General features: G+C 53.0%; 1 protein-coding gene across 1 annotated transcript in view; it reads left to right on the top strand.

Moving 5' to 3' along the window:
- Nucleotides 1–4,762: 4,762 nt before the first annotated feature.
- Nucleotides 4,763–12,534, top strand: part of LOC138260878 (protein Wnt-7b-like) — a 28,840-nt gene continuing 21,068 nt past the window's right edge. The window contains exon 1 of the mRNA XM_069209328.1: nucleotides 4,763–8,411. Within this exon, the coding sequence (XP_069065429.1) occupies nucleotides 8,338–8,411 (74 nt within the window). The 5' untranslated portion in view covers nucleotides 4,763–8,337. The remainder of the gene's footprint in view (nucleotides 8,412–12,534) is intronic.

Raw genomic sequence — 12,534 nt, 5'->3', positions numbered from 1 at the left:
CCACATCATCCAAGCTACCCTTTGAAATACCCCCTCCAGCCAACTCCCCCACAACAAGGGACGTGAGTGGTGTAGTAAGGATACCCCAAGGGGTGCAATAGAGCCCTCAGTGCTTTCTATCATTATTTTATCTTCTATTGAGAACCAGGGAGGTCAGTTGTTACCAGCCGCTCTGACCTGCGATGCGTCCTCTTGTCTGAAGCTCCTCAGGTGACCCCAGCACTCTCCTCCCTCACACCCCAAAACATGCCATGCACAGAATGAGTGAACAAGCGGAAGCTTCCTTAACCCACCCTAGATCGGCCATCTGGCCCCCCCGGACCTCTTGGCCACCGCTCCACCACCAACTGGACCTCTTGGCCACCGCTCCACCACCAACCAGCAATACCATTTCCCAACCTTGGAGTGGAGTAAAAGTGGCCGCAGCTTATTAGCAGTGCGCCATGATCCACATGACCGGTCATAAATCATCACAACAGTAATCAATCATCAATATGCACACAATCGCGGAATGGCGTCCGCCATGAATCATGTTGTTCAATTGTTCATCATTGCTCCCAAGTCTTATGCCGGGGAGTCGTCACCATAAATGATCTCTGCCAGCCCCCTCCCGCTCAGTTCCAGTCCGTGCTGTGGACGCGAAGCCCCCTGGAGTTCCACGTCATGGCTTCTGAATTTCCCTTGCTACAAATTGTGACATTTGCAGCTCTGTGCTGTGCTCAGGCTTCATGTGCCGCTGCCCCCCTCTTTGCCCCTCAGTGTCCCTGGCTTCGTCCCTGCCCAGGACACCGTTCTGGCACTTCTTTCCATCCGGCGGCCTACCGGGCGCCCTACTCTCATTGATGCTGGTTCTTGCCGCTGGCGGTGGGTTCACGACCCCCGACAGCTCCCTTTCTCCAAGAAGAACCCATTGCTCACAGAATCCTGTGAGGTCAGGAGTCCCAATGATGTTCAGGAGCAAGATGTCCACACCATCCTGAGCGGTGGAGCCTGTCTCTTGAGTACTAGTCCAGTACCCAGAGGTTGATGAGCCCAGGCCTGACAAATTCACAACTCATGCCCCTGCACATAGACCCATCACGGTACTCAGTTTCCGTCTGGAAGATCAGGTGTCTCCTCCCTGATCAAGGTGTGCTAACTACTCCTGCCTGGGATTATCCAATGGGCCTCTCCTGGAATGCGTGACTCCCCCTGACTTGGTCCTTCCTTCCGCGTGGTCCCTAGTATGGATTGTTCCTCATCATCCCAAGCTACTCTGCTTGCGGGTTATTGTTCAGCTAAAAGGTAATTCCCTGCTACGCAGCTTGGCTGTTTGACTGTCTGATGAGCTGGAGTGACCTGCTCCAGGGATCTCCAGAGAATGGGTGGTGGGCAGTGTTTGTCCCCATGTGTCTCCGTGGACGGCTACGGACTACCAGGCGGTTCTCCATCCCGCCTTCAGTAGAGTCGCTCATCTGCTTGATTATCAAATACTCCCTCCTCTTCAGATCCTCACTCCCACCTGCCCCTGCGTGCAGCAGCCAGACAGACAGACAACGGCGGGTCACTGCATTTGGTCATCTCAAGCCTGACTTGTGAACGTGGTGGAGTCTTGACTCCACGTGCCTTGGGCCCGACAGGGAGTGAAAGAATGCAGCATTCGTCTTCTTAAAATGCCATATTTCACACAGGTTGACTGAACTAATGCTTCAGCTCACTGGTTTCACTCTAATCCTCGATACCTCAATCCGTGTTAGCCACAGTCTTTTTACAGTTCGGCTTCAACTTCACGGCCCGCTCTTTCTATAGGCTTAACAAGATGGCTGCCTTGTGAGGTTCCTGGGTAAATGAGATGGCCAGCATGCGGAGGTTCTCGGACAACGAGCTGGGCTGGCCTTCGTGAGCGAGGGAGGGTGCTTCTTATGGCAACAAGATGCTGTGCCTGGGAACAAGATGGCCGCCGCACAAGCCTCTGCACTTGTTCAGAGGAGTCTCTGCTGACTTGAATGGCCAAGCCGCCATTGTGTCCAAGGATCCCCCCACCTACAGTTCCTGCTGGCCTGTGGCACAGGGAACCTCAGGGAAAGGCAGAGGGCGCTGACTCATCTGACATCCCCCTAACAAAACCCGTATCCACTCCGTGACCCCCCCCCTTTTGCAATAACACCAGCTGCACTGGTTCAGGGGCCTCCCAGACCTCACGCATGACAACATTTAAGAAGGAATTGGAGAGAAATATGAATCCTGGACATTTAGGGCCTGATTTGCAACTTGGTGGATGGAATACTCTGTCACAAACATTACGCATATCCCGTCTGCCGTATTACGATCGCCATATGATATAATAGGATCGTAATAGAGCGGACCCCACATCTGTCACATTTGTGACGGAGTTACCCTCTCGGCCAAACTATAAATCAGGTCCTGAATGTCTCTGTTAGCTTCCTTTGAAGTGAGATAGGTTTCTAGCGGGGTTGGCACTTGTGGGGTACACCAGCAATTTCTCCATGGTGCAGTCATTGCCCCCCAGTTTCACTTCAGCGAGCTGGTACCTGATAGCGTCATTATGACACTCAGACAGTACCTTCCACTCACTCGGATGACTTCCCCTTTGCTGTCCTGCCCATGTCTTCCTCCTCGCTGACGCCCATCGGGTGTCCCCCGCTTCCCAGCCGCACAGTCGGATGGTGTTTCCCTATACTTGCGGCTTAGCCAGAGTCTGCCCAGAAGTTTCTTGCTTTACTGTTTGCTGGGCCGGCGCCCACCAGGAAGTCTCACCATTTCCCTTTCACCCAGATCCTACCCGTTGAGGACAGGCTTGGCACCTGGCTGGGTATTTAAGTCAAGGCTGCTAAAAATGTTGGGGAAAGCAGCCAAATCAAGTATTTTTTCACTTCTGAAACATAAACCTAAAACAAACATAGCTGTCTAATGTTTTTCAGAATGATTATTCGATCAAACATAGGAATATTTGACATTTTACAAAAGAAAATGGACAATTTTACACTAACTCTTTTCCGCTTACCAGCTCTTGGCTGATCCAGAAGAGCAAGAGGTCAACAAGTGGCCAGTGTTTTTTCCTAAGAACGGTGGCAACCCTTCTTGGGAAGTCTCCTGATCTCCCTGGCAGCTGGTCAATGCCCACTGTTATGTTATGTTATGAACATTTATAGAGCGCATAGCTACCAAAAGGCCTACCAACGCTATCAAGACTTCTCCTGATTTCCCTGTTGCCCAGATGGCATCTATCAAGAAGTTTCCTGATTTCCCTGTTGCCCACTTAGCATCTATCAAGAAGTCTCCTGATTTCCCTGTTGCCCAGATGGCATCTATCAAGAAGTCTCCTGATTTTCCTGTTGCCCAGATGGCATCTATCAAGAAGTCTCCTGATTTCCCTGTTGCCCAGTTGGCATCATGAAGTCTCCTGGTTTCTGTGGGAGCCCAGCTGGCATCTATTAAGACACTCCCTGGTTTCCCTGTTGCCCAGTTGGCATCTATCAAGAAGTCTCCTGATTTTCCCTGTTGTCCAGTTGGCATCCATCATGAAGCGTCTTGGTTTCCTTGTTGCCCAGTTGGCATCTACCAAGAAGTTTTCTAATGTCCCTGTTACCTAGCTCAGTGGTTCCCAACCTGTGGTCCGGCGACCCCTGGGGGTCCGCGAAGCCTTCTCAGGGGGTCCGCGAGAGCCTAGAAAATTAACAAATATGAACAAATATTGACAAATTAGGTCCCCAGCTTCCAGTAATGACACAGACGGGGGTCCCTGGATTCCGATGATGATTCAGTGGGGGTCCCTGGGTTCCATCAATGTTAAAGTGGGGGTCCACAGAAGTCAAAAGGTTGGGAACCACTGACCTAGCTGACATATACCAAGAAGTCTCCTGATTTCCCTGGAGCCCAGTCTGCATCTCTCGGAGAGCCTCCGGATTTCCCTAGAGCTTGCTTTGCAGTGTCAGGAAGGCCCCGGATTTCCACACCTCCTATTCAGCTCCTGTGAGTGAATTCCCTCCCTTCTCTATCTCCCAGGCTGTGTCCGAGGCCCCTGATTTCCACACCTCCTATTCAGCTCCTGTGAGGGGATGCCCTCCTTCTCCATGTCAGCAGGCCCCGAATTCCTTGTGGCCCAGTTGGCACCTGAAGGAGATCTGCCATTTCATTAGGACCCAATCCAGTCTGCAGCAGTGCTTAATTTGAGCCGGTGATTGGAGGTGTGGTCCACTTGCATTTATTTTTGGGGACCAGGACTTCTTTTTCCTCATCAGACTGTGACCCAGAGCAAGAGAGAGACACACAGACTGGGAAAAGAAAGGCGAAGAGAGAGTGCAGGAGCCTGCAAGAGTGAGATCAAAGGGCAGGGAGTGCCTGGTGGTGGAGTGAAGAGACTGAAGTGCAATCGAAGCCCGACAGCTTCGAGACCCTGAACTGAACGCCAACACTCAGTAGTGCTGGCCATACTTTAAAAGTTTTGGCCCTGACACTTCATGTTTTACAAATTAAGCACTGGCCTGTAGTCTCCTGATCTCGTTGTTACCCATTCATCATGTGTTGCAAATCCCCTACCGGGTTGTGCAATATTTCACATTAGCTCCCATGTTCCTGTCATGTGGGGGTGGCAGCCCCCCAGATGTCTCGTCTCCCGCCTGCACAGGCACTCCCACCCCAGCCCCACCCTGCCCTCCTGGCAGAGGCACCAGGTGGGAGGAGGGCGAGCTCTGTTTACCTGCACAACGGCAAGTTGGGTTTTGTTGGACTGCTCGGGGGGAAATTCATAACTCCATGTCAGCCGAAGAAGAGAGTGCCAGGCGGAGAGAATGCAGGAGACTGCGGGAGGCGTGGCTGTCGGTCTGTCTGCAGAGTCTGCTGTCAGAAGAGACTGCTGCTGGGGGGGTGAGATGCACACAGACAGCCGGAGAGACACCTACCGGTAGGTGAAACCCCCAGATCACTGGAGAGACTGCTGCTGGGGGTTGAGACCAGCCTGGGCCAAGCCTGCAGAACAGACTGCTGCTGGGGAGTGAGACCAGCCCTGGCCCAAGCCTGCAGAAGTGACTGCTGCTGGGGAGGGATTGAGATGCAGAGAGAACGCCGCAGACACACCTGTCAGTACCTGAGACTCCCAAGCCACTGAAGAGACTGCTGCCCGGGGGCTGAGAAGCAGAGAGACAGCCAGAGAGACACCTGTCAGTAGCTGAGACTCCCAAGCCACTGGAGAGACTGCTGCTGGGGGATGAGATGCACAGAGACAACCGGAGAAGCACCTGCCAGAACCCGAGACTCCCAAGCCACTGAGGAGACTTCTGCTGGGGGTTGGGACCAGCCCTGTCCCATGCCTGCAGAAGAGACTGCTGCTGGTGGCTGAGAGGAACAGAGACTGCCGGAGAGACACCTGCCCGTACCTGAGACTCCCAAACCACTGAAGATAGTTGCGAACGTGCCTGAGACCAGCCCAACCCTGCAGAAGAGACTGCTGCTGGGGGTTGGGACCAGCCCTGTCCCATGCCTGCAGAAGAGACTGCTGCTGGGGGTTGCGGTGCACAGAGACAGCCAGAGAGACATCTGCTAGTATCCGAGACCTCCAAGCCACTGAAGAGACTCCTGAACGTGGCTGAGACCAGCCCAGGCCAACGCTACTGAAGAGACTCACACCATAAGCTGAGACTTACTGACCCTATCCCAAGGCTACCAAAGAGATTACTGCAGGAAACTGAGACTCACCAAACACTGGCCCAGCCCACCAACGAGACTGTCATTGGCCGCTGAACCTTGTAGACTCTGGAGCAAGTATACCAAAGAGAGTCTGTCGCTGGGAGTTAAGACTGCCCAGCCACAGAGTGGAGGCTGAGACTCACAAAAACCTGGTCTGGACCACCAAAGAGATTCCCACCACCTGATGAGACCGAGTTCTGACTCATGCCCGGTAAAGATACTCCTGGTGGCAGCTGAGACTCATCGCTGGTTCAACTCCATGTTGGCCACTCCGTAAGGCCGCGGGGGTTGAACAGTTGCGTGGTCACACATCCTATCTGGCCTTCTGTGGAGGAGTCAGCCCGGAGCACAACCATCACTGAACATCCAGGGCACACACCCAGAGACTCAGCAACGGAAACAGCGAAAAGTGACAAGAGACACACACAGAGTACCATCAGACAGTAAGGCAGGAGAGTGCTGCTGAGTGCAGCGACAAGAAGAGTGAGGAGATGCGATCCCAAGAGGACTGGAAAGAGTGTCACTAACTGGAGTGCAAAGGAACTCCAAGAGTACCGCAATTAGTACACTGAACCGAGCGCCTACAAGACCATCCATAGGAGCATCAAGAACAGTGCTGTGAAGAGCACTTGTGGAACAGGGGCACAAGAATAATGCTTTGTAAAGGGCTAAATGGAACAGCAATAAAACACCGGGAAGAGCAGCAAGTGAAACTAAACGAAGAGTGCCAAGAAGATCACCTAGAAAAACTGTAGGAAAAACAGTAAGAGGATCACTGAGAAGAGGGCGTGGAGGACCACCAAGAAACACTCCAGGAGAAACAGTAAGAAGGTAGCTGAGAAGAGGGCGTGGAGGACCACCAAGAAACACTCCAGGGGAGACAGTAAGAAGGTAGCTGAGAAATAGGCCTGGAGGACCACCAAAAAAACACTCCAAGAGAAACAGTAAGAAGGTAGCTGAGAAGAAGGCCTGGAGGACCACCAAGAAACACCCCAGGAGAAACAGTAAGAAGTCAGATGAGAGAAGGATCACCAAGAAACACCCTACGAGAATCAGTAAGAAGGAAGCTGAGAAGAGGGCTTGCAGGACCACCAAGAAACACTCCAAGAGAAACAGTAAGAAGGTAGCTGAGAAATAGGCCTGGAGGACCACCTAGAAACACTCCAAGAGAAACAGTAAGAAGGTAGCTGAGAAGAGGGCGTGGAGGACCACCAAGAAACACTCCAGGGGAGACAGTAAGAAGGTAGCTGAAAAGAAGGCCCGGAGGACCACCTAGAAACACTCCAGGAGAAACAGTAAGAAGGTAGCTGAGAAGAAGACTTGGAGGACCATCAAGAAATACTCCAAGAGAAACAAAGGATCACCAAGAAATACTCGAGGAGTAACAGTAAGAAGACAGCTGAGAAGAGGGCCAAGAGGATTACTAAAACGAGAGTCGGAAGGAGCAGAACCAAGAGAAAGAACAATAAGAGAGCTGAGATTAAAAAGACCACCAAGGAGAGAAGCAAGAGAAAGGTCAAGAAGAGAGCCCAAAAGAACAAAAAGAAGAGCACCAAAAGAACTCTATTGAAACAGCAGAAGAAATAGCAGCAGGATAAATACACAGAAAAGTACCAGGATGCGAGAGTTGAACAGCACGAAGAAGGGAACCGAAAGGGATAACAGTAGGACACCAAGAAGATCAGCAAGTGAAACATGATCATCAAATGTAGTACCAAGATGATCATCAAGAAAAACGCCAAGAGAAGCACGAAGAAGAGAGTTGATGAGCATCATGAACAGCACCTATAAAAAGAGGAAATAATAGAAAAGCGTGTAAAAACACCAAGAAGAGAGCCAGGACCATCAAGAACAAAAGCCACAAAAACAGCTTCATGAGAAACACCAAGAAGAGTACAGCATTGAGCATCAAGATGAGCAACAAGAAGAGCACCAAGCTAGGCGCCTAGAAGGTCGAGAGGACACTGAGAGAATCACCAGAAAAGAGCAGAAAGAAAGCACCAAGAAGTCAGCCAAGAAGGAATTCAAGCAGAAAAGCAAGAGAACAGCAAGAAGAGAATCAGCAAAGAACTGAAGAGGAACGGCGAGAGGGCCATTAACAGAAACCCCAAGCGGAATGCCAGGAAGAGCACTAAGAGGAATAAGATGATGATGAAGAGGACTTACAGGAAGAGAAGAAAGTGGTGAAGAGAGAAGAACACCAGGAGTAAGCGGGTGTCAAGAAACAGTTAGGAACTCGCCAACAAGAGCTGATAGAGGAAAGTCAGGTGGAGATCCAAAAGGGCACCAGTGAGAACACGACAAGAAGACCAGGAGCACTGAGAACAGCAGCCACGACAACACCAAGAGTCGCGTGAAGATGAAGACCAAGAGTAGAGCCAGATGAGCATGAAAAGGACAAGTGTGAACACCATCAAGAGCAGCACCGAGGGTGTAACAAGAGAGGGCCAACCAGAGAGCGGTGAGGAGCACCAACCAGCGACAGAAACAAGGACCGGAGGAAAGGCAAGCAGAGTCCCAAGCAGCCATCAAGCAGCCCGCCCAAAGGGATGCCAAGAGGAAGGATAACAAGCACTTGTCTGGGGTGGTGCACACCCGGAGCTGGACTGAGTGCCAACAGCAGCCTTGAGAGTGAAGAGAAGTGTCGGCAGCATGCGGGGGACCCGGGGCATTCTGCACCTTTGCCGCACTCTTCCCTACATTGGCCTTGTGCTCTGCGGAGACGGGTGAGTGAATATATGAGTGCATGTCACTTCTTGAATATTGCCCAATGCAAGAGGGGCGCCAGGAGCAGGGTCCTTCCCTTCAGTCCTCACGCCTCTGCTGGTCCATCCCTCACATCTGTGTGTCAGGGGTCCACAGAGGGAGCTGATCACAGCAAGCTTGCTTGCCTGTCCTTGAGATGGAGTTTTCCTTGTTGGTCTCATCCTGACCTGAGAATGGGGAGCAGAACAGGCCACACAGTAAGTGTGGGTGACAGCCCAGCTGGAGGGTAGAGTGGTACCCTGCCATCCATTCAGGATGGCTCAGAGAAAGGGGTACAGGCCCCCATGAGAGTACCACATCCTCCCTGGTGGTGTCATCTGTAGGTGTGCTTGAGGGCAGGTAGCTTGAAGCCATGGAAAGAGGCTTGGAAGAGGTCCAGAGGGTCAGCTGACTCTCTCCCATGAGTACAGGTAAAATGCCCTATGCCCAGTGGTTTTTCTGGGGTGATAGAAGTTAGCCACTCACTGCCTCAGAGTACCTGTGTGCTGTTGAGAGGGCCCCTGCACAGAAGCCTAGCTGCCACCGACCTTCATCACGCCATAATCTGGTGAGCTCCATGGTTGTCGTCTGCTGCGGGTGGATGGACTTCTGGGGAACTTGTGTTCAGCACAGGCTTCTGCTTCCCTGCAGGAGGAAGGATGTGCTTGTGGGGGCTTCACTGGGATAACAGAGAATACGTTGAGTGTCGAAACGTTACAGAGCGTACCCGAAAGGGGCAGGGGCTTCGGAGTCTCCGTGCACCTCACCCGCGTTTAGTGCCCACCTCAGTCCTGAGGTACCGATGCTTCTAGATGGCGCCATGAAAAGAACCCAGAACTCCTCTGCTTCCACTGTACCCCTCTGTCCTCTTCAGATGGTAATCTGCAACCTTGTTGGTCCCTGAGGGTATCCGGAGACACCAGGGTCTTCCTGGAACATCTAACGTGGACCACCCCAGACCCTCATCTCTCCTTTCTGTAGCTCCAGGCTCATTTGTCCCACGAACCCAGAAACGTGCCTCAAAAAAGGGATTCACAGATGGCTCCCATGATATTCGGCTTAGAGGTCCCTTAGATAAACCTTCGATGACCGACCACCCTGCCCACGCCCCTGGGCATCAAAGGTTCTGACTCTGGCCATCCCATCTCAAGCGGCGCACATTAAAGTCCTTGGAGGGCTCCAGGAAAGACAGCTCAGGTGTCCACTTGTTAGATACTTTTGTGATTCCACCCGGTTGCCCTGAGCATTAGCCGGGAGCTGTGGCTACCCCAGGTATCTGTCTGAGCCTGGCGGAAGGATGCCCTGTAGCTGCGGGGGAGACATCCACGAGCCCTCCCTGATTCCGACTTCCCCACTTGGGCACTGAACGGTTTATTCCCCATGGTTGAGCTGTAGGAGCTGAAACCAGTGAGCGACCTGTGAGATCATAGCTCCTCGATAGCAGCTGCCAGGCTTTGTGGGTGTTCAGTGCTCTATGTCATTAAAAGTGCTCTGCTTCTAGCAGCGTAGTCAGTTCTGTTAGTTGTTGTAACTACTGTGTGATACCCACTCACATTAATAGCTTGTTATGTGGCACTGAAGGCAATACCTCTGTTTATATGTGCTGTAAATACCAGATATTTCTGGAACCCATTTTAAGGTACGCAATTTATGGACCTGAAAAGGACAGAAGGCAAAGTCTGCCCTTCTGGGATTAAAACTCATGACCTGGAGACAGCAGGAATAGCTGAAGTCCAGGACCTTGTGGGGAATGTTTATGAGAGGCCCGCGCTGGCAGTGCGTCACTTTCTGTGACGCTCCGTTGTGCAGGCCTCTGAACTGTATCCATGAGGCGACGCAGCACCACCCTGCGCGGCCTCAAACGGCCTCATAGATATGGAGTAAGGCGAGGTAGAGCAGCTCGCTGAGTGACTTTACTCTGCGCCAGGGAGGCGTTCCTTGGGCGTCGCGGTGGCTGTTCCCTCACAACAGCCATGGGTTTTGACGCTGCCCCAGATTTACTAAATGACAAACACCTGGAGCAGCTCCAAAATCTTACGCCTCTCCAAGGCAGGTGTAGAGAGGAGAGACATTTTTTCTTCTCCTCATCGTTTCCTCTGCATGTGTGCCGCAGCCTCCAGCACTTGTAGAAAGAGGAAGAGGTCTCTCTGGATTGCTTTGGTGTAGGAAGGACTGACTATCCTGTCCACAACACCTGCACCCTTGCACCAAGGTGGTTTTGCATTCCTGCCCTTTCGCAGGCGTAGAGCAGTGGAGACGTGCGGCGCTGCCTTGGGCAAGAGTGAGTCTGGCTAACCTCTGAAGCAGCAGTAACCAGGGCCCTGGGCAGTCATGGCAACGGCAGTAACAGCAGTATCACTGCACAGCATCCTCACCTGTCCCAGCACCTGATGAAAAGGCCTAACCTGTTATTATTCAAACACTCACTCTGTCTCATTGTGTGCCAGAGTCGGTGGAGATTTGGCCAGGAGGAGTGACAGCCCACTCCCTGAAACCTCCACTGAAGGCAGTGGCACTCCCTCAATAGTGTCATCACCTAAAGGGCTTTCCATCCACCCTCCCACCTCCTTGAAGTACATCGTAGCTGGAAAAGTGCCAGGGCCAGTGGTGCCAGCTGCTGCTGGGCGTATGCTGTGGTGCAGCTGTGACTTGCCTTAGGCTCTGGGTGCTGGCAGTGAGATGGGTGGATGAGCTAATCACATCCATGCCTCCTGTGCACTTCTGTGGTGGTACGTACAGAGGCTGGGGTGTAGTACTCAGTCACCCCCCTGCCTTCTCTACTGGTGTGTGCAGAGAGTGAGGGATGGGGTGCCACGGCCTCCTGTGCACTTTTGTGGTGGACACGTACAGAGGGTGGGGTGTAGTACTCAGCCACCCCCTGCCTTCTCTACTGGTGTGTGCAGAGAGTGAGGGGTGCCACGGCCTCCTGGGCACTTCTGTGGTGGGCACGTACAGAGGGTGGGGTATAGTACTCAGTTACTACCCTGCCTTCTCTACAGGTGTGTGCAGAGAGTGAGGGGTGCCACGGCCTCCTGTGCCCTTCTGTGGATGGCACGTACAGAGGGTGGGGTGTAGTACTCAGTCACCCTGTGCCTTCTCTACAGGTGTGTGCAGAGAGAGTGAGGGTTGCCATGGCTTCCTGTGCACTTCTGTGGTGGGCACGTACAGAGGGTGGGGTGTAGTATTCAGTCACTACCCTGCCTTCTCTACAGGTGTGTGGATAGAGTGAAGGGTACCAGGGCCTCCTGTGCGTACAGAGGGTGGGGTGTAGTACTCAGTCACCCTGTGCCTTCTCTACAGGTGTGTGCAGAGAGAGTGAGGGTTCCCACGGCCTCCTGTGCACATCTGTGGTGGGCACGCACAGAGGGTGGGGTGTAGTACTCAGTCACCCTGTGCCTTCTCTACAGGTGTGTGCAGAGAGAGTGAGGGTTGCCACGGCCTCCTGTGCACTTCTGTGGTGGGCACGTACAGAGGGTGGGGTGTAGTACTCAGTCACCCTGTGCCTTCTCTACAAGTGTGTGCAGAGAGAGTGAGGGTTGCCACGGCCTCCTGTGCACTTCTGTGGTGGGCACGTACAGAGGGTGGGGTGTAGTACTCAGTCACCCTGTGCCTTCTCTACAGGTGTGTGCAGAGAGAGTGAGGGTTGCCATGGCCTCCTGTGCACTTCTGTGGTGGGCACGTACAGAGGGTGGGGTGTAGTATTCAGTCACTACCCTGCCTTCTCTACAGGTGTGTGTGGAGAGAGTGAAGGGTACCAGGGCCTCCTGTGCGTACAGAGGGTGGGGTGTAGTACTCAGTCACCCTGTGCCTTCTCTACAGGTGTGTGCAGAGAGAGTGAGGGTTGCCACGGCCTCCTGGTCACTTCTGTGGTGGGCACGTACAGAGGGTGGGGTGTAGTATTCAGTCACTACCGTGCCTTCTCTACAGGTGCGTGTGGAGACAGTGAAGGGTACCAGGGCCTCCTGTGCATACAGAGGGTGGGGCGTAGTACTCAGTCACCCTGTGCCTTCTCTACAGGTGTGTGCAGAGAGAGTGAGGGTTGCCACGGCCTCCTGTGCACTTCTGTGGTGGGCACGCACAGAGGGTGGGGTGTAGTACTCAGTC

Source organism: Pleurodeles waltl, chromosome 10 (genome assembly GCF_031143425.1).
Source record: "Pleurodeles waltl isolate 20211129_DDA chromosome 10, aPleWal1.hap1.20221129, whole genome shotgun sequence".
NCBI classification, from domain to species: domain Eukaryota; kingdom Metazoa; phylum Chordata; class Amphibia; order Caudata; family Salamandridae; genus Pleurodeles; species Pleurodeles waltl.
Note: the sequence above shows the minus strand (reverse complement) of the source record. Positions and strands in the feature narration are given on the sequence as shown.